The following is a 22,178-nucleotide window of genomic DNA, read 5'->3' on the forward strand; positions in this document are numbered from 1 at the left end:
TTAAGGATTATAAGTTGGAATTCAGTATCATTTAAATATGTTAAACGCTAAATACATATATTTACAGATTAATTATTATTATTATTATTAATACATTAAATAATAACTCGTATTTTAAATATTTTAATATTTTAGATGATGGAATGACATTTTTAACCTTATAAACTTTTTTTTTTAATCATAGTTGGCAAATTCAGCGGTTAAAAACAAAATAAAAAGATGACTAGATGAACTAAATGAGAGCCAAGATTTGAAGAAAGATTATGAAACCCCCCACTTCCCAACCACTTTCTAGGCCTCCACCAATTCACTTCCCACGTTTTTAATATATATATATATATATATATATATATATTTCAAAATAGAAAAAAAATTATCAATGTTATTTTATTAAACTCCTCAAAAATAAATGATCAAGTATTAAATTTTTCACATTCATAAAATAAAAAAAAACATTCTTCTAATTAATTTGTTGTATTTCAAAATATAAAATATTATAGTTTTTTGTCATATTATCCTAATCTAAATTTTAAATTTTAAATAATTTCATTGATTTCAATTGACTTAATTTTACACACTTAAAATATACTAAATTCAAACAAACTTTTTAATTTGAAACCCAATAATTTATATTCTATATTTTAATCCACCAAGGGGTGAGTGAATAATTATCAAATATTTCATTTTTATTTTAATTGTATTTAATATAAGGGTAAATTACACAAATGATCCTCCAATTATAAGATATTACTTTATCGAGTCCATTGACTATTAAAAGTTATAAATTGGTCCCTCGACTATAGGGATGTACTTTGTTCATTCCCTATACTATTAAAAGTTATAAAATGATCACTCAACTGCTCATTATATTCCAAAATTTTCTTTTTCCGTTAAAAAAAATTAACGCTCATCTAAGTTGGATATTAACATGTTGATTGAGATATGATAGTCGTTTGAGATTATGAGAACAGATTTTATCATAACTTAGTCAGTAGATTAACGTACAACTCAGAAGACTATCAAATTTTTAACAAAAATGATGATTTTGGAACATAATGAATAGTCAGGTGATAATTGTATAACTTTAATAGTCAAGGGACTCAACAAAGTAACTCCCTATAATTAAATGATCATTTTATAATTTTTAATAGTTTGAAGAATTAATAAAATAATATCTTATAGTCAGAGGATAATTTATGTACTTTACCCTTCATATAAATGGAAGACTTTATTTTCTCTCCTCCTCTGTCTCTGAAGTAAAAGAAAGTGCCAAAACCCAAAAATCAAGACTTTGCTGCAACTTCCCACTTTTCAAAACCATAAATTAAAGCACTTCACTAATCACTTGTATATTACTTTCTGGTGTTCTCAGCCTAAAAGGGTATCATCATTTTGCTTTCATATGTAAGATTTTCTTTTTCCTCTTTTTTTAAAGGCAGTGTAGTAGCAGTAATGGCTGCTGTGTTCTTTGGTTTCTCAAGTTAAGCTGCTAATGATGTAGCTACTCTCTCGCCAATATTGTTTAGATGCCGAGAAAACTTCAGTAACTTATAATGTTCATCGTCTCTGAAATACTGGGTTTCTGTTTGTTTTCTAGATGCGGATGAGTTCTGTGAAGCTGCTGTTGTTGGCGGCGGCGGCTGCTGCTTTGTGGTTGGCAACGGTGGCCGGAGCCGAGTATGTCAGGTACAAAGATTCCAAGCAACCAGCAGCTGCTAGAGTTAAGGATCTGATGTCCAGAATGACATTAGCCGAGAAGATTGGCCAAATGACCCGGATTGATCGAAGTGTTGCTACTGAACAGATATTGAGAGATTACTCCATTGGTAATAGTTTTTTTATGCTTTGTTTTTGTTCTGATTACTGTGTTTGGCAATGTCTTTTTTTATGGGTTCTGATTATATTTTGTTGATGGGGTCAGCCGCAACTTTTATATAGTTACCACATACAGAAATTAATACACATACAGTATTTGTGTACTCATAATTTTATTGGTTTAAACTATAGTTTGGTATGCTTAATTGGTTCATTCTGTCTAGCAGCCATTAAAATATCAATCTTCTGATCTGCCATGTTTGGTTTTCTTTAAATTCTAGCCTTTGTTATCTGGACTTTGCATTCTCTTTGAAGTGTTAATTTTAGAGACATAGTCGGATAGGAGCATAAGATATGATCCTCCAAATGTATGAAAAAAGATCTTAGAGAAAGAAATTGAGCATACTTGTATTTAGAACTCGACCCCAAGTCTGGATATCGCAGTTCTATTGGTTAACGGTCAGGATTTGATGGTTTATTTTATTGCACAGGGAGTGTGTTGAGTGGTGGTGGGAGTGAGCCACTTCCGGAGGCTAGGGCCGAGGATTGGATCAATATGGTTAATGGTTTTCAAAATGGATCTCTGTCGAGTCGCTTAGGAATTCCGATGATTTATGGCATTGATGCTATTCATGGACACAACAATGTGTATAATGCTACAATATTTCCACATAATGTGGGGCTCGGAGCAACCAGGCAAGCATAACTTTTGATTTGGGTTCTGCTTATTTTTGTGATGGAATCATTAACTTGTGCTTTTTTTTTTCGTTGTTGAACCTTCCATTCTTTTGTTGGAAGCTTAGTTTGCCATCAAAAGAAATCAAAGGGACCGCATTAATAACAGTTTCCATTAAAACTAAATGATCATTTTATGTTTTCATTTGAGAAACTTATTGTTTTCCTGAAAGGAAGGATAGAATGAACTATCTGCATCTTATAACAACTATGGATATGCAGAGATCCTGATCTGGTGAAGAAGATTGGTGCTGCAACTGCTCTTGAAGTGAGAGCTACCGGGATTCCTTACACCTTTGCTCCATGCATTGCGGTAACTTACATATTTTTTATAAAATCAGAAAGTTGTGTTCAGTGATTTCTTTGAACTTATCTAAGGTGCTAACTGCATTTGAATTCACCGAGTCACAATACAACGTTTTTCTCTCTACATTTTCTTTATAGGTATGTAGAGATCCAAGGTGGGGTCGATGTTATGAAAGCTACAGTGAGGATCATAAAGTTGTGGAACAAATTACAGATATCATAGTTGGTCTGCAAGGAGATATTCCTTCTGGTTCACGGAAGGGGGTTCCCTATGTCGGTGGAAAGTACGAAACTTGACCAAGTTAACATGCTTCATACCGTATAATTGTATATTCTCTTTAGAATTTCGTTGTTTACATTTCTAACATCGAAGAGTTACTCTTCTAAGTGTCCTTTAATGCCATGGATTTCCTCATTTTCCTCATGCACCTTGTCTCACTTTTACAGTTCCAAATCAAGCGATCTAGACAAGTCCATATATTCAGTCATGCATTACTTTCCCTTTTCAATTGTCTTGGATGCCTTGTGAAATCGTGGTTTATCTATTCTTCTTTTTATTCACGAATAGTACAATTTGCAGCCTATGTTTCGAACAGCATCACTAATGATGTCTCACTATTAATATGATGTGTCCCATCTTATTTTCCATCTTTATTATGTTCTTCGGTTCTGTCAGGGACAAGGTTGCGGCTTGTGCTAAGCATTTTGTAGGCGATGGCAGGACAACTCGGGGCATCAACGAAAACAACACTGTGATTGACATGCATGGGTTGCTTAGCACGTACATGCCTGCATATGCTCAATCGATTATCAAGGGTGTTTCAACAGTCATGGTTTCCTACTCAAGCTGGAATGGACAAAAGATGCATGCAAACTGTGAGCTAATTTCTGGTTTTCTCAAGAACACTCTTAAGTTTAAGGTTGAGCACTGTTACAGATCTTTATCGGTAACAAAAAAATTGCAAATTTAAAACATAATTAAAATTCCGTAAACTTTTAAAATATTGGACCAAAACATGTTTTTATGTTTGTTCGTTGTTGCATTGTACTATTGTTATTTTCTTTTCCATCAGTAGTACCTACCTACAGTTATACTTGATATGTTCCTGTTGAGACAAATTGTTGTTTCCATGGATTTTCAGGGTTTCGTAATATCAGATTGGCAGGGAATAGACAAGATCACCTCACCACCACATTTGAACTATACATACTCTGTTCAAGCAGCGATCCAAGCCGGCATCGACATGGTTAGTAGCTTTTGTATAGACATGTTTCAAATAAGATTGAAGATAACTCTTTCTTGCGATAATTTAGTGTAAACTCGAATCTTGACAGTATCTTTGCTATTCTAAGATTTGAAGTCTCTTGGTTTATATTTCTGCAGGTCATGGTTCCCTACAACCTTACAGAGTTTGTACATGATCTAACCGATCTAGCGAATAGTAAAGTTATTCCGATGGACCGCATCGATGATGCAGTGCAAAGAATTTTGCTAGTCAAATTCACTATGGGACTCTTTGAGAACCCTATGGCTGATTTCAGTCTAGTTCCTGAGCTTGGAAGCCAGGTTAGTTAGCATCACATAACATGCGAGATTATTTTCATCTCTATCCGGTTTTCTTCGGATATATAGATCTGAAATCATTATTTGTTGCTCTTTCTAACTTTCTACGAATCATCGTCCAAGTGTTCTTTGTAAAACTCATTCTATAAATGCTAAGATATCCCATTACTTATCAAGGTACACCGAGACTTGGCAAGGGAAGCTGTGCGAAAATCGCTTGTATTGCTGAAGAATGGGAAACCTGGAAGTACTCCGCTACTACCTCTTCCGAAGAAAGCTTCAAAGATCCTAGTTGCTGGCACTCATGCTGATAATTTGGGTTTTCAATGTGGTGGATGGTCAATTAATTGGCAAGGATTTGATGGCAATAACGCCACTAGGGGTATGCTTTATTAATCTTTCAAAAGACTGGCCAACTTCCAAGTTTTCGATTGCAATAAATTTACCAATATCTTTTCGGTGACTAGGAACGACAATCCTTGGTGCTGTAAAATCTACTGTCGATCAGAGTACTGAAGTTGTTTACCGTGAAAGCCCTGATGCCAACTTTGTGAAATCTAACAAATTTGATTTTGCAATCGTTGCTGTTGGTGAGCCCCCTTATGCCGAGACTGCAGGGGATAGCGCAGACCTTACGATGATAGACCCTGGCCCAAGCGTCATTAACGATGTCTGTGGAAATGTCAAGTGTGTGACTATTATTATTTCGGGCAGACCCATCGTGATTGAACCATATGTTTCTGCCATTGATGCTCTAGTGGCAGCTTGGTTACCGGGCACTGAAGGCCTAGGTGTGACCGATGTCCTTTACTGGGACTACAGAATGTAGATCAGTTACCGATGAATGTTGGGGATTCACACTATGATCCACTCTTCCCCTTTGGATTCGGACTTAAAACCGATTCAGGCACGAGCATTATTTCAAGGTATTCCTCATTACCTATTTTGATAACTCTTCATGCATGCATCATATGGAAACTTCCTGCCGGTGAATGAAATGTCACGGCTGGCCCTCTTGGCCCCCCACGTAGAATGTCCTGTGTTAGAATGCCTGGTCCGATAAGTTGCATAACTTCCGTAGCAGTCCTAAAAACAGCTTTTGTTCGTAACAAATCCAAACCATTACTAAAAATCGAGACAAGAAAAACAAAAACAACCTATAATGTGCAATTCCCATTTTATTAAAGAATTTATAGCTTTCGGAACGAAATATCTGATTAATCGCATGCCTGTTCCTTTCTTACATGGTTGATGGTGTTATCTGCAGGTCAATCTCATCTGTAGCTTCAATAAGGCCATGTTGGTCCATCCTTATGATAACCATCACTTTGAGTTTCTGTTTCACAGGTAACATTGTGTGCTTTCGAACCGGTTTCACTTTTAAAGCTTGTGTATACTCTCGCGTTATTGATGAATCTGTTCGATAAGTTTGACAGGAAAATAGCTAAATTAGTGAGAGTTTTACTTCAAAGACGGCTGCACCGAGGTGGCAGGATTCGTTTGGACCCGAAGCTGGACTGGTTTAGGCATTGCTCAACATGTTATGATGCCATGGCAATGTCAATTGTGATGGTAGTAGCAGTTTCAGCCATTCTTGGTTGTAGAAACCATTGGTGTTCTGAACTTTTTTATCAAGCAATGTACTGAATCACCTTTATGTTACAATTTTTTCATTTATGTAAATAACTTGCATTTTCCTTTGTTTCTTGCAATTTTATGCAAATCATAGATTTGAGTTCAAATACATGACCTAATTACATGATAAAATCAAACATATCCAAATCGAATATATATTTACAATCAAAAGTTGATGAGAAGTTAATATAGGTAAATTATTGGTGACTTTCGTTCTGTAAGTGTTCACTTTTGATCATTAAATAAAAAAAATTATATTATAATAATTATAATGTTTCAATCACTTATATTATCAATTTATAACATTTTGGTTCATTTTGATAATTCGGGGTGTTAAATATCATTAGTTTGATGGTATGATATATTAGTAAAAAAATTAATTCTAAATTTGACATCATATTAATTTGATTCCTAAACTTTATATAAAATGTTAATTTAACCTTTTACTTCAGATAAAATATCAATTTAACTCATGAATCCTATTAACAATTAAACTCAAGTTCCAAGTTAATCAACTTGGTTTCAAAGTACAATTTCCAGATTATGACAACTAAAAACAGGCAGTGCAATTGAAACATCAACAAGGCTGTAATAATTGCAGTCGAAGTATCAGATTAATACAATAATCAGATTACAGGTATAATTCCATACGACTTTCATCAGCTCAAAAATAGATACGATCAGCAAAAAATGTAGTAGCAACAAATTATTACTTTCTAAAGACCCTAATTTCCCAATCGCCAAGTGGGCAAACCCTAAAACTCACATGAAAATAAGAGGTCCGTTAAATATTAAACCAAAACAGTATACGGCACCATTGTTCATACCTAAGGGTTGAGGCTCCATGCTCCCTTTTAAAAGATGGTGGAACCTGATCACCTGAATTCTCATTGTAGTTCACAGTGGAGCAGAGGCTGAAAAACAAAGCTAAATTGATTTAACAATGGTATATCAAGTTTTACGAGAATCAAACAGATAGTAATAACACGGCGTGTACAGATTCAAAATTTTATGCTATGCAGAAGAAATTGCAGTATAGCCTTTCTCCTCAAGAACTTGGGCTAAGGAGCTATCTCCTGTCTTTATGATTCTTCCGTCCTCCTGGAAATATTTTTTAGAACTTAATCAGATCAGGACAAAGATATTTTCTTACACTAGATAGGATGAAATCTGAAGTATATAAAAGTTAGAAGTGTGACTAAATAAAAATTAAAAGAAAAAACAACAATACAACTTAGGATGTCCAGAAATTCTGGTTAAGACAGACTCAAGGAACCCAGTTAAACAAAGCAGAACGATTTCTTAAGTCCGGTACTGTTTTAAGATGCTCCCAGTACCTAATTAGAGCATACAAAGGCGATTAACAGTATCAAAACTACAAATCAAAATAAGATAGACTCATCCAATAGGGTACAATTTCCCGAACAACAATCAAACGGAGAAGAGACAGGTGGACTTATGAAACACAAGTTAATTTGCTGATCACTTGCAATCATGAATATCAGCCAATATACGTAGTCTATAGTTCAGCCAAAATCTCAGCTTATATTTTGTTAGTTACTGATTTTGTGTTGAGTTTGATATCTTTCTAAGACTATAAGAGATGCCAAGGAGGACAAACCATACGAATCATAAAGTTACCATGAAAAAGGGCTTTGAGATTTGGTTTGAGAGTTTCCCACAAGAAAGTCACATTCACCAATTTTCCAGAGAAAAGATGGTGTGGGTAAGAAGGAAAACAATAGTAATCAAAAGAAATAAGGCTGAACAAACGAGTAGGAAAGAGGATAGAACTCAAGAAAAACTGGAGGTTAAAGGAAACCTCTAGTTTTCTTTAATTCAAAGACAACAATCATGATAAGTTGTGGTTGACTGGTTGTAATATTTTGACAGCTTATTTATACTAGGGTTAGAAAGATAATTTAATCCTAGCCCTTAATTTAAAACATAAAAGAAACTTATAATCCTAGCCATCCAAAATAACTAATATTTAATAGAACTGAAATAAATAATATTATAATAATATAAGCTCCTGCGTCAAAAGAAAATCAACATAATATACACTTGATCAGTGCTTTGAGTTCTAAATGACTCACCATAATATGGATGAATGTTGGTTTAATAAACTCCAACAATCGTTGATAATGAGTTATCATCAAAACTGAGTTATTCGGAGTCAAAAGGCCATTTACTGCTTTTGCTACATCTCGAAGGGCATCAATATCTAGTCCAGAATCAATCTCATCAAGTATAGCCAAGTCTGCTCCAAGAACCTATAAAATATAGAGATGAGGAAAAAAACGATTTTCTTAGCTTCTATGCATCATGCAACCAACAAACCTACAATAACTCAGAATTATACCTCAATCTCTCCTCTCTCTCTTAGGGGAGAGGAGCAGCACGGATTTGAACTCAAAGATCCAAAACAACCTGACCTATATTCTATATTTTTGGCATGCAAGAAAACATCCATAGAATGTGGTGTGGTTTAGGGAGAAAACAGCAGCAAATCAATAGAACTATAATGAGCAACATGAAAGTTGCAATTCTTGAGAGAAAGGGTCATAAAGCCACCGTTTTAAGGAGAAAACAGCAGCAAATCAATAGAACTATCACTGAAAACAAGTAAGATGAAAGTTGCAACTTTTTACTTTTTTTTGGGGGGGGGGGTTTGTGGGGTGTGTCATAAATCCTCTCGTTTCTGTAGTCTAATAACTAAAAGAAAATAAAAATGTACATGAGAATCTATTTTACAGCTTATTTGTACTAGGAATATGGACTTCAATCCTAACACGATATATATATTGAAATAAAAATTATTTTATTGCTTGAAAATAAAATGCATTGCCCGGGGCCTCATTAAAAAACCTCCCTAACCCTAAATGGAAGAAAAAGAGTGCACCCAGGCAATGACCACAAGAGCTAGCAACACCCACCAAAGACACCCTTAAATCCAACTAGGAACAGCCACCACAAAAAAAGTCAAACAAGCCATGTACATTGCCAATACATATCAGCAGAACGACCAAACCACCACATAAGTAAATCCTCAACCAGAATAAGAACCAGAAGCAAGCTTAGCTAAATGATCTGCTGCCAAATTTCGGCTCCTAGGGACATGTCTCACACTGAAATTTCCTCGACAAAACATTGCAGCAATCGGCCGAAGAATCGACGCCCATTCCGATGGAATTGAAATTGGATCCTTCAACCAATTCACCACCACTTTGCAATCACACTCTAAAATAAGATCCGCTGACATATACCAAACAGAATCTACAAACAAATTATAAAATAGCATAAATTGCAGCTAAATTCTAACGCTATATTAAAACTATAAAGATAACATATAATCCTAGCCATCCATGAAATTCTAAAATAGCATAAATTGCATTACCATTTAAGCTGTGAATTGCAATTCAAAGTTCTAATGAGAATCTGCCTTCGCAACTAGCAAATGAAGACAGAGATACAGTTTCATTGATTGACACAAAGATATTGATCTATCAACCAATAGATGAAACACACAAAACGACTCCATAATGAAATTTCCAAGAAGTTATATCATATTACCGCAAGCTGCAAAATCTCATTGCGCTTCCTTTCACCTCCACTGAATCCTTCATTGACATTTCGGTTAAGGAAGTCAGTCTTCATGTTCACGAGATCAAGTTTAGGATATATATAAGCATAGAACTGCAAGTGTAAAATGATGCGAGTATTATAATCAATAATAACAAGAGCACAAATATTGTGTTTTCCATATATTTAAGAGCCTATAAATTAGAAGAATAACAATCTATAAGTAACTTAACCATGGAAACTTTTGATCTTCTCATTTTGTTATTGATTAAAAGAGAAGAACAAGAAAATGTCAATAATGCACCAGGGATCTCAACCGGAGACTGAAAACTCATAAAAAGTCCGGCAAGAGACCTTTCCTTCGGCTCCATGTCAAGCAAATTCTCTCCCTTAAACACAACACTGCCTCCAGTCACCTCATAATCCGGATGCCCAATAAGAACCTATAATACACAAATTCTGTCAAGATCTTCCAATAAATAATTCAGAAACCAGACTGTTTTGACCAAATACAAATAACTTGCGTTCACACCCCAATTTAAGATAAGGGAAACGATTACTTAAATGAATTTGAGATTTAGCTCAGTAGGTTTATATGGTCGTGTGCATCTCTTAGCCTATTCTCTACCTATAAACTGCTTTATAATATATACATCTATATATTTGAATACAAGTGAAGAAAATGCTGACCTTAGAAAACGTACTCTTCCCGGAGCCATTCTTTCCCATTATAGCATGGATCTAATAAAAATAAACAAACAGAATTTAGTTAAAATAACAGTCTAATGCAACAAAATTCATTCACACAAACTAAAGTACTAGAAATATAGATTCAAATTGACCTCTCCATGGTTAACGACGAGGTCAACGCCTTTGAGGATCTCCTGCTTGGTTTCAGCAATCACAGCAGTTAAGCCTTTGACTTCCAGGAGAGGCGTCTTATTGTGACCAAGACCGTCGACGGAGGTGGGAAATTCGACGGAGGAGAGGGAAGCGGAGACGGGACTAGAAGACGGCGCGTGAGTGGAGCGTAAGCGGACAGAGCGAGTGAGCGGGAGAGAGAGAGAGGTGGTTGAAGAAGATTTTCGTTTGAAGAAGGTAAGAGAAGGGAGTATTGGTGAAGCAGTGCACTGAATTTGCCAAGCCAAAGCCATTGCCAAACAATAATTTTTTTCTGTTTTATTCGATTATTAAAAATATGAGATAATAACTTCGGTTACCGAAAATCCTTTATAATATACGATTTTAATTAATTTTTTTTGAATTTGTAAAAATAATCAAAAAATTCGTAACGCGAACTCCTGTTTTACAACACAGTTTTCAAATCCGATCAAAAATCTGAATTCGCCAATTTAAAAACATGAAATTCGGTAATTAGTGTTGTGAAAATGAAATTCGCGTTGTGAAAATTTTTATGTTCGAGTTACAAAATAGAAGTTCGAGTTACAAATAAAAGTTCGCGTTATGAATTTGTTGATTATTTTTGCAAATCCAAAAAAAATTAGTTAAAATCGTATATTAAAAGATATTTTCGATCGCTAAAGTTATTTTTTTCTAAAAATATACATGAGGCCCCTATACTTTTTCAATAAAAAGCATTGCGAAACAATAATTTCAAGCCCAATTCTGTTACCCATTTTATTATTCAATAAAAATATATTTGGCAAAATATACCTGAGGCCCCTGTACTTTTTGAAAAATTAATGTGACCCTCAAACTTTTTTTACACTAGATGTGGTCTTGAACTTAGAAAAAAGAACTTAATGTGACTATTTGATTAACGATTTTTGTCGTTAATCATTACGATATTGATGTGATATTTTACGGTACTGACATAACGATTTATTGTGACTTGTGACGTGACAAATGAATTAAATTAATTTTTATTTTTTAAGTTCGAAGGCCAAATTGATTTTTTTAAAGTTTAAAGACTTATTTATTTTTTTAAAATAAAATATTTTAAATGTAAAACATAAAAAAAGTAAATATAAAATATCGTTAATTTTAGAACTATTTATTAAAAAATAGTTTATATTTAATTTTAAAATATTATTATTTAATTTAATTTACTATTTTATTTTTCACTAATCCAAAATGATTGTTCGTGTGTAAATAAAAATAAGGATAATTAAAATCACAACTACCGGAAGTAGAGCATAATATTTCGTATAATTAATATTTTATTAATCCGAACTGTCAAATGTCAATATAAATATACTTGCTATATATGTAAAACTATGAATCAGTCCGATCTTTATTACATTATTCTAAAACTCTATCGTTTATCAATGTATAATTTAAGTGAATAAAATATAAATATGACCATCAAATTATCAAAATATTAATCTATATAAAATTACTTCAACTTTATACTAGTATAAGTAATTTAAGTGAATCACACCTCATATATGATTTGAGAATGATGTAAGTAACGAGTGCCGCAAAAAATGACAAAGTTGAATTTTGTGATTTCAATTAAAAATAAAATAGTAAATTAAATTAAATTAAATAATAATATTTTAGAAATAAATATAACTTATATTTTATTTAATAAATAACACTAATAATTAATGAATTTTTTATATTTAACTTTCTAATATTTTTAGTACATCGGTCCCACTTAAAATGTCCACTATTAATTTTTTTGGTCAATTTTTTTTGAACTTTGACTATTTATTATTTAAAGTTCATTATTGATAAAAAAGTGAAAAACTATATTTTAAAAATATTCAATTAAGTAGTTTTAAAATATATTTTATAAAATTTAATTTTTAAAAATATTTAAAATAATTGTGGTCAAAGTTTTAAAAAATTAACTATCAATAAGAGACAATTTTAATGAGACACATGAAGTATATTTTAAATTTAAAATATTTTTAGTTAAAAAAAATAAACCCTTGAATTAAAAAAAACAATTTGGCCCTCAAACTTAAAAAAAAATCAATTTAACCTATCTACCATGTCACCAGCTATCGTGGACTACCACGTCAGTACCATGAAGTGTCTATTAGAATCGTAATGGTCAACGACGAAAACTGTTGGTCAAAGGATCACATTAGTTTTTTTTTTTTTAAAATATAGCGACCTCATGTACCCTTTTACTAAATATTTTTAAAACAAAATTTAAATTATTTTTATATTAATAATGTTTGGTACATTAAACACTCTCGATAACAATTTATGAAATTATTTTTATTAAATAAAAGATATTTTATGTATTTTAATATTTAATAATAATATTTATCATTAATAAATATTTGTTTTAAATATTTAATAATAATTTTTTAATTAATAATTTTTTAAAAAGTATTTTCAATTATAAAATTTTCATTATTTATTAATTTCTCAGCAACAACAACAACAAAACCCTATTCCCATATACAATGAGATAAGAGGAGGTAGGGTAGTAGGCTGCCCCCAATACCAGATTGAGAGCAGCTTCCGTGGAAGACCTCCGGCTGTCAGAAAATTAAAAATAAAGATAAAATACAATGCATATATAAATAAATAAATAAATAAATAAATACATAGTTGAACAGTCTTCATATGCAGTTTTCATATGCGCATTTGCAGTAGAATTTTCAAAAAACATTATCAAGTTAATATTAAAATAAATTTATCAAATAGATTACAAATGTATTTAATTATATTTTTGGCTCAAGTAAATACCAAAAGTGAATTTTCAAAAAACATTATCAAGTTAATATTAAAATAAATTTATAATTATCACTTAAATTTATGTAGGAATTGATCTGAGATACCAAATCATCCATCATCTTCAACCTGGACATCCTCTCTAGAACATCATCGTCATTTTTATCCCATCAGCCATTCACAATAAAACCTTTCATTCTTTTGTTTGAAAAAAGATATTTGCATTAACCATAAATAGCATTAGTTAATACAATTGATTGAAGAAAATCAATGCATTCATAATCAAAATAAAGAGACGAGTGGGAGTGAGATGTGCATGTGGTTGAAGTGTGTAAGGTTAAATTTACAGAGCGTCAGACATGGATGACTCTCAAGTTCGAATGAGCTTCTAGTAGGCTTAGGGCCTCCTCAAGGTGAAAGCAAGCCACTGAAAGCTCCAGTGTTCGACGCTGAAGTTACCGGATCAGATTTGTCGCATCACTATCGATGAGAATCTGTGTTGCACCTAAAGTGAGACCCAGTTGAAGACCAATGGTTATCGCGTAAGCTTCAGCAATACATGCCTCACCTACCACATCCAGAGAAAGGGCCTAACCAGTGATCACCATACCACTTTCATCTCGAGCAATAAGCTCTACTGCCAGCAACCCCGTAGATGAGACTGCACCGTCGAGGCGTCGACATTTATCTTTATGGTTGAGCGTCACTCCATCAAGATGGTCGTGAGAGCGAGAGAAATGGATCCGGACCAGCATGATGCATAAGCAGCTTGTATAGCGCGAGATTCCTAGATCAAATGCCATTCTGGAGTCAACCTCCCCTCATGTACAAACAAACTACGTCGCATCCACATAGTATGTAATCCCGAATAGATCGAAAAACTGAGACCGAGGAAGAATCTGCATCAGACAAAGTGGTTGCCGCGTCTACACAGTCTCATAACCAGTAAAACAAAGGGGACATTTCCCATCACCCAGACCTGCTTGCAACAGACGATATCCTATTCTTAAACTATCAGTGGCTAGATGCCAACCAAAAACACCCAAACCTTTCATTTTTTTTAAGTGTTCTACATTTAGACAAAAGTACATAAACTCAATCCTTTCGCGGTCTAGAATGCATAAAAGGAAAGAATCGAATTTCTTTTGCCAAATACTTTGGTCCACCATGGGAATCACTTAAACATGTTCCCCAGGCAAGGACTTTATACTTTGAACATTGCTCAATACTTCGTTCCACCGTGAGGATCACTTAAGCTTCTTCCACAACCCAAAACTCTATCCATTTTGATCCAACACCCATTATTGAACTTATCAAAAACAGAATTTCCAAAAGATCAATTATCTTTGGTCACTGAAAAAACTAAAAAGTGTTAACCTCATGGTTTTTCAGGTGTATCATCTTTGCTCAAAACAATTGGCGATGTAATTGTTTGAGAAGCAATATCCCTATTGGACGTGGGGGACCAAGTTGATAGTTTACGAAGGGAGCTCGGGTTGATGCTCAGCTTCTTAAAAGCAGCCGATTAAACAAAACTTGACGACGACGTGGTTCGTCAATGTGTTGCTGAAATCAGAGAGCTGGCTTGTGATGTCGAGGATGTGATTGAGAATTTTTACCTCAAAGTTGCATCCAAGAAGAAACAAGGCGTCATCAAAAGATCCGCTTGTTTCATGGAGGAGGGATGTGTGCGCCATGAAACCAAGTCAGAGATCGAGAGAATTACTACCAGAATCATTGAATTGGCTCGATGATTTCAGACTTACGATATAAGAAGATTAATGGATGAAAGAGGCTCAAGTTCTTCGAATGAGAGACAAGAAGCAAGGCGGCCTTATCATTGTATCATCGACGGGGTCGTGGGGTTGGATGATGATATCAAGAATATTGTGTCACTCGTTGTCGATGAGACAAGCTTCCAAGGTCGTGTCTGTGGCATGGGTGGTCTAGGCAAGACCACTCTAGCAAAGAAAATATATTGGCACAACCGTGTCATCCGTCATTTCGATAGCTTGGCTTGGGTTTATGTTTCTCAGCAGTTCCAGAAAAGAGCAGTTTGGGAAGACATTTTAACCAGCCTTACCTCCATCAACGAGAGAGGTAGCAAAGATAGTGATGAAGAGTTAGCAAGGAAATTGTTCAGCTACTTGAAGAATAAAAAGTGTCTGGTGTTTCTCGATGATATTTGGGTTACCGAAGCTTGGGATCTTCTAAAGCCTGGTTTTCCGACTGCAAGGGATAGCAGGAGCAAGTTCTTGCTCACCTCTCGAAACAAACAGATTGTTTCACATGCAGACAGGAGAGGCCTCCTGTATGAATTACAGTGCTTAAATGACGAAAAAAACTGGGAATTGTTTCGAGTAATTGCATTTCCCGACAGAGATTCTACAGAAAACATAGTTGATGTAGAAAAGGAAGAATTAGGGAAGGAAATGGTTAATCGTTGTGCAGGGCTGCCGTCTAGGAGGCACGGGGACGGCATTTTGGGTATACCAGGAACTCAGTACATGAATGGGAAATGGTGTTTGAAAATGTCAAGTCATATCTGCATAGAGGCAAAGGCCTACACGTGGAGGATGTGTTAGCCTTGAGTTATGATGATTTGCCATCCTATTTAAGACCATGTTTACTTTATTTAAGTATTTTCCCAGAAGATGATGAGATCGAGGCAGAAAGGTTGATTCAGCTATGGGTTGCGGAGGGCTTTGTTTCGTCAGAGGAGATTGAAGGGAAAATGATGGAGGATGTTGCAGAAGGTTGGTTAGTTGAGCTAGTGGAACGGTGCATGGTTCAAGTTGGAGAAAGAGACCCCATTGGCAAGATCAAAACATGCCGCATGCATGATCTGACGAGGGATCTGTGTTTGTCATGGCGAGGAAGGATAATTTTGCCTGCATCATTGGCGATCCCTCCTTTCCTCCAGCTAGCAGAATTGCTGCACATCAATCCATTGCCTCTCGGTGCATTAAAAGTCTTAGTTTGAGATCAATATTGTTCTTTTCTAATCCAACTGACGAAGGTGCATTTAACAAGGCTGATTCCGATTGCAATTCACTGCTGCGTGTTTACCTATGCCATGAAGATGAAGGATCTTGGACATCCTCGTTGAACAATTCTAAATTGCTTAGAGTCCTGGAGTTTCAAGTATCTGATTCTGACCGTGACCCATTCAAGTACGACGCTATAGGTAATCTCATCCACTTGAGATTCTTGAATTTAAGGGGATTTTGTTGATATCGTGCAAGGATTCCACCATCTCTAGGAAACTTAAAGTGTCTGCAAACGCTGGATTTCAAATCAGGTTGGGGTGCTGACATTTATGTACCGGATGTGATATGGAAGTTGGAACAGTTGAGATATCTCTACCTACCAGATGCACGTCAGATTAACAAGACCAAGTTCAGGTTGGACACACTAAGAAACCTTCAAACACTCGTCAGCTTTATGAAATGGAATTGTTTTGCTAGAGATATTTCCAAGCTAACAACTCTGAGAAAGTTGGAGAAGTGTGGGGGCTTCGATATTGAAGATTTTGAGGAGTATTTGGATAAGAATCTGCCAATCATCACAAGCAAACATCTTCGATTCTTATCCATGACTGGAGAGAGAATACATCTAAAACTAGTAGCTCACCTCATTTCAAGCTGTGTTAATCTGTGTGAGCTGGTTTTAATCGGGTGGATGGACAAGTTACCGGAGTATCACCATTTTCCTTCAAATATCACTGTAATTCGCTTGGATTCCAGCCGCCTTAAGGAAGATCCTATGCCAATGTAGAGAAGCTGCGCAACCCAAGGATTCTTGAATTACATTTTGCTTTCGTGGGAAAGGTAATGGTCTGCTCTGACCCATATTTCCTTAAACTTGAGTCCCTAAAACTTTCTTGGCTTTATGCCTTGGAGGAGTGAAAGGTGGAAGAAGGAGCAATGCATGCTCTACGCCATTTGAAGATTTATAAGTATCCAAGTCTGAAGATGCTTCCAGACGGGTTGAGGTTCATTACAACCCTCCAAGAATTGAGGATTGAAGAAATGCCAAAGCAATTCAAAGATAAAATGGAGCAACATGGAGGAAATTTACTTCATTTGTGTGTCTTCTTTTGATGCGTCTGTTATTTGATGACAGATTACTTGCAATAGTAATATACCTAATTATTGTTCCAAAAAAAAAAAAAATGCATAAAAGTAATAAGAGACTCAATGTGGAAAAACTGGACCAGTAGATTAAACCAATCAGCCTTCTGATTCCAGTTCAACCAGTTACCTAACCAAATCAATGTAAATTGCATTTTCTTTATTTAAATACCAAGTTCAATGAATCAAAATAAAAATACGAAGTTCAATAAATATTGAATATAGTTCGCAATTAGTTAATTACCATAAGTATGGATTTGACTTAATGGTATAAGTTTCAGCATAAAACAAAGTAATTAAAGGTTCAAATCTCATCCTTACAAATAAAATTATAAAAAAATATATAAAACAATAATTTTACAAGCTTGATCCGGTTTAGTGCCAGTTTGACCAACGATCGGTTCAACCAACTGCACAGGCCCGGCTTTCTAATCCATGCATAAACCAACAACACAGAATTTTTGCAATTTAGCAAAAGATGTTCAAACATTGTTCACCTAATCACCCTTGTTTCTACTTATCAACGTCAGGCTGCAATACGAAGCTTGTTTTTGCGCCAAATCCAATAGCTTGCCCTCAAGGAGTCCACGTGTTCCAGGATGTCACAAATTGCCGTTGCCAAATCAGCATCTAACGGGCGAGTGTCTGAAGTCCAAAGAGCAACTACAGCATCTCTTAACTCTTGAGATGGCTGAAAGCCATAACAAAGAAGATCGAGAAGCATTTTCAGTGCGAAAATGTAGTCGCTTTTCGTGTTTATTACCTTCAAACATATTGATAAGATCTCGCGATCATTAACCAATGATTCAATATCGTCTTTGTAAAGACCTCGGAGGTATCTCCATGGACACTCGTTGTTTGGGTTGACCACAATGGCTTCCACACTGTATCTCACTTCAGATGCTCTCATGGCTGGCAGGCCTCCCAAGAAAGGAGATCTTGTTACAACAAAATATCTCTGTTGCAAATTAATAAACAAACGAATAAAGTTAAATTGATATTACTCATATTTTAAACAAAGAAAGCATCTGTTAGGGTATGAATTAATTAATGGAACTTCATACGAATCATGGCAGATAGCGCATTATCAGTGACATCATATATAAGGTTGGCAGAATAACCCATACCAATCGGAGCAGTTGTTTTACGAAAATCAGGTTTGATGCAGGGCATAAAAATTAATATAACATAAAGTATTGTGTAAAAATTTAGAGTGAGATGAGTCAAGGTCAGAGCTTAAGTTTTTAAATAAATCCAATTTCAGATGGGTCTGAGCATATATACATAAAACTCGGGTTAAAGTCGGAGCAAACAAAAAGCCACCCATTGAAATACCTAATCATATGTATTGTTGGGATCAATGGAGCCCAAATTCTTCATTTCTCTAAAACATCCATGTCCAACACATACTCTAACATGGGAATGAAGGAATAATTCTACAAATGTATTGGAAAATTTATATGAATTCGAGTATAGTCAAGTCGGATACATAATCACATCAAACACTCACCCCCGAGTCTGGTTAACATAGAGCAGAACAATGAACTATACCTGATTCCAAGCAGAATTATTGAAGATATCTTGTTCAAGAAGTTGCCGACAATAATCAAGCTCATCTTCCCAGCCTCCTAATGCCTGAAGCACCCACTACACTCAACAAAAAGAAAACTACAATTTAACTTTGATTCTCAAATAAACTACAAAAATAAAGAAATAAAAGAGTTTTGACTAGAATAATCAACGGATCCCTGAACTTGACCATTTTATTTAGATAAGATTTTATACTTTTGTGCCAAAATAAACCCTCGACTTTTAATTCATACCTATAGAAACCTTAACCTTTAACTTTAACTTTAACTTTTATTCAAATAGCCCCCTAATCTTTAACTTATACCTAAATAAACCCTTTAACATAAATCTACCTTTCATTTGGAACCAAACTTACTTAGATGCAAATAAAAGGATAAGAGCTCATTTGAATACAATAAAGTTTAGGATCTTGTTTAAACAAATGAAGTACTTCAAGGGATTAATTAATGTTTTAGTCAAGAGGTTTCAAAAGATTCTTATGATTATAATCTACAATAGATGTTTAGCCAACCTGCCTATGTGACCAGGCATGATAATTTTTCGCATCAAGTGACAATATACTCTTAATGAGATGAAGTTCCTTGCTTCTAGCATTAGATCCCAATCTCTCGATAACCCACCGCCGATGGTGCCTAAAGAATTTTACAAAAAACAAATACCGTGTAATGGATATAAGGAGAATAACAAGATTATAGAATCTGAAATCAATTAAACTGACTTAAGTTATGCTACATGGACTCAAGTGTAAGTGTTGGACATGGTTGCGTCTCACGCAATTATGTTTAATATTTTTTCCAAGATTTTCATGTATTTGGAAGTTCCTTAAAGGATCAACACTGTCTGTGCATGTATTGAATATCGGTCGAGTATTTCAGAAAAATCACAGGACCATACTTCAAAGTTTATAATCTCGCCACAAATTCAAACAGCATTGTGTTTGGTCAATATTCAATAACCATTTCCGTAATAAATTGGGCATACATTTGGCACACATAACAAACGTTGGCAGAGCTATGAAATGTGAAACTCAGAGCATATCATCTCAAACATTAAAATCATCACTGGCAGCAATAAAATCATAAGAATTAGCACATAAACATGCATGTTTGCGGAGCTATTATTTGTGAAACACGGAGCATATAATCTCAAACATTAAACTCATGAGTGGAAGAAATAAATCGTAAAAATTCATCTGCAATCCAAAATTTATAACAAGTCATAGTTTCACTTATAATATTTTGAAGATCAAAAAGGGGAATTCTAAGTTACCAAAACTTTAATTTTCCAAATAATACTTTGGCACTTGCGTTTGACATAGATCCAAGAGCATGAATTTCCAAATACTCGAGAAAATTTTTAAGCAAACTCGAGTTTGACACATAACCTTATCAAACACCGACAAATCAATCATTATATATCTCAAGGATCGGCATAGAATTAACCCAAAATGAACAGAATCTATGAACAAATTTCAAGAAAAACATTTTTCATGTATGAATAAACAAACAGGAGGAAATTAAATTGAAAGATGCAAGTTACCATAATTGATAGTTCTTAGAGTTAGAATTAGCAATCCGTTGAATAAAATCCAATTCCTCGTCCAGATCGGTATTAAGTGCCTCGAGCACGAGTCGTCTAAAATGCCAAACCTTCATAAACACAACAAACAACAAAGATTTACAGATTTTGATCGTCGAAAAGGAGGCCATCAGAACAACAAATACATATATATAAAAAATTACAGTGTAATTGCCAGGATTAAGATGGATGGCTCGTCGAGTGAGGCGAAGAGCACGAGGGGAGCGTTCGTCGGCCTTGTAAATGGCGCGGAAGTAATCCATGGTTTCACGAAATTCTTCCTTGTAAGTTATGGGGACGACTGGGTTGGGACCGTCGTCTTGACGAAGAGGCGTCACATCACGCCACTCCGCCATCCGGCTAAGTGGCACTCCACCGTCCTCTTCGCTTGATTCCATTTTTCTCTCCACGCTACCACCGGATCGAATCACCTCACACTCAAGGTTGGAAGTGCTTACGGCTGTCTGGTTTGAGTTTAATTAGGTCAGTTTGATTGGTATCATTTTCGTTAAATAATTTTTAATGGAAAACTAATTCAATTACTATTTAATCAATTATAATACTAAATTTTATGTTTACATTTAATTATGTTACTTCATTGTTAATGCACTAATGAAACGGTGATATGATTAATAATTGTTAACACTTAACATATATTTACACCAATGTAATGTAAATGAATAAAATAAAAAAGTGTAGCACTTAATACATATTTATATCGTATAAATATATACATCTCACAATATCTTAATATCTAACAATAAACACATAATTATATTAATATAAGTATGTTTCTATATTTTTAAAAAAATAAAAAAAAAATATATATTAAGTTATTTATATACAATTTTTATTAAAAATATATAAAGTATAAATAATAGAAAATTATTTTAAGTTATTTTTTGTAAAAATATAATAAATTAGAAATATAATTATAATAATGGTTAACTGTTTATCAAAATTTGTAACCGTAACTTTAACCGTCACCCTATCGTTTTTAGCGGTTCAATTAATTGAATTCGTTTAATATTAATGGTTCAGTTAAGTAACATATTAAATATAACGGTTATACCTGTTAATGGTTACAAATTTTTTTAACACCCCTAATTGTACTTTCTGGTTACTGTCGACAACCAATATACCTTAAAACTAACCTCGCAGATGATCATTAAAATAGATAAGAGTATTAATATGCCAAACTTTTAAATGATTTTTTCGTCGATTTTAAGTGGGTTCCGTGAAAAATAATCTTAGGAGGAAAAAGAGGAGTGAAATACATATATTTTAATATCGATCTTATCGCGAAATATAATCGATGACGAACGGTGTTTGACAACCGTTTTAGGCATCATAATAACCACACCAATACTATATCATTTTGGTGTGACATCAATTGTTAATCATGCCATTGTTTCCTTACTAACTTAACAGTGTAATTATATAATTCAATGTAAAATTAATGTTGGTAAAATTTAAAGTTTAGTGATATAAACGAGTCAACGATTAAAGTTCAATTATATCTAAAGTATATTTCTCTTTTTTATAAGCCTTAATATAAAAATAAGTGTACAAACTATACCGTTTTT

At 34.2% G+C, this 22,178-nt stretch overlaps 2 protein-coding genes and 2 pseudogenes across 2 annotated transcripts; 2 read left to right on the top strand and 2 right to left on the bottom strand.

Moving 5' to 3' along the window:
- The first annotated feature begins 1,233 nt into the window (after positions 1-1,233).
- Positions 1,234-5,879, top strand: LOC120157717 (annotated as a pseudogene).
- A 901-nt stretch (positions 5,880-6,780) lies between these two features.
- On the bottom strand, positions 6,781-10,791 carry LOC120157722 (ABC transporter I family member 6, chloroplastic-like). Its single transcript, XM_039168771.1, has 7 exons — positions 10,480-10,791; positions 10,328-10,378; positions 9,859-10,080; positions 9,629-9,757; positions 8,152-8,328; positions 7,053-7,156; positions 6,781-6,969 (listed from the first exon to the last, which is right to left on the bottom strand). Exons 1-6 carry the CDS (start codon positions 10,789-10,791, stop codon positions 7,070-7,072), a joined length of 978 nt encoding a protein of 325 aa, XP_039024702.1. The 3' UTR covers positions 6,781-6,969; positions 7,053-7,069.
- A 4,263-nt stretch (positions 10,792-15,054) lies between these two features.
- Positions 15,055-17,068, top strand: LOC120157723 (annotated as a pseudogene).
- Positions 17,069-17,694: 626 nt separating this feature from the next.
- On the bottom strand, positions 17,695-21,050 carry LOC120157720 (protein farnesyltransferase/geranylgeranyltransferase type-1 subunit alpha-like). Its single transcript, XM_039168770.1, has 5 exons — positions 20,757-21,050; positions 20,554-20,663; positions 19,526-19,646; positions 18,976-19,071; positions 17,695-18,382 (listed from the first exon to the last, which is right to left on the bottom strand). Exons 1-5 carry the CDS (start codon positions 20,988-20,990, stop codon positions 17,951-17,953), a joined length of 993 nt encoding a protein of 330 aa, XP_039024701.1. The 5' UTR covers positions 20,991-21,050; the 3' UTR covers positions 17,695-17,950.
- Positions 21,051-22,178: the final 1,128 nt, after the last annotated feature.

Source organism: Hibiscus syriacus, unplaced genomic scaffold, assembly GCF_006381635.1.
Source record: "Hibiscus syriacus cultivar Baekdansim isolate YM2019G1 unplaced genomic scaffold, ASM638163v2 tig00111274_pilon, whole genome shotgun sequence".
NCBI lineage: Eukaryota > Viridiplantae > Streptophyta > Magnoliopsida > Malvales > Malvaceae > Hibiscus > Hibiscus syriacus.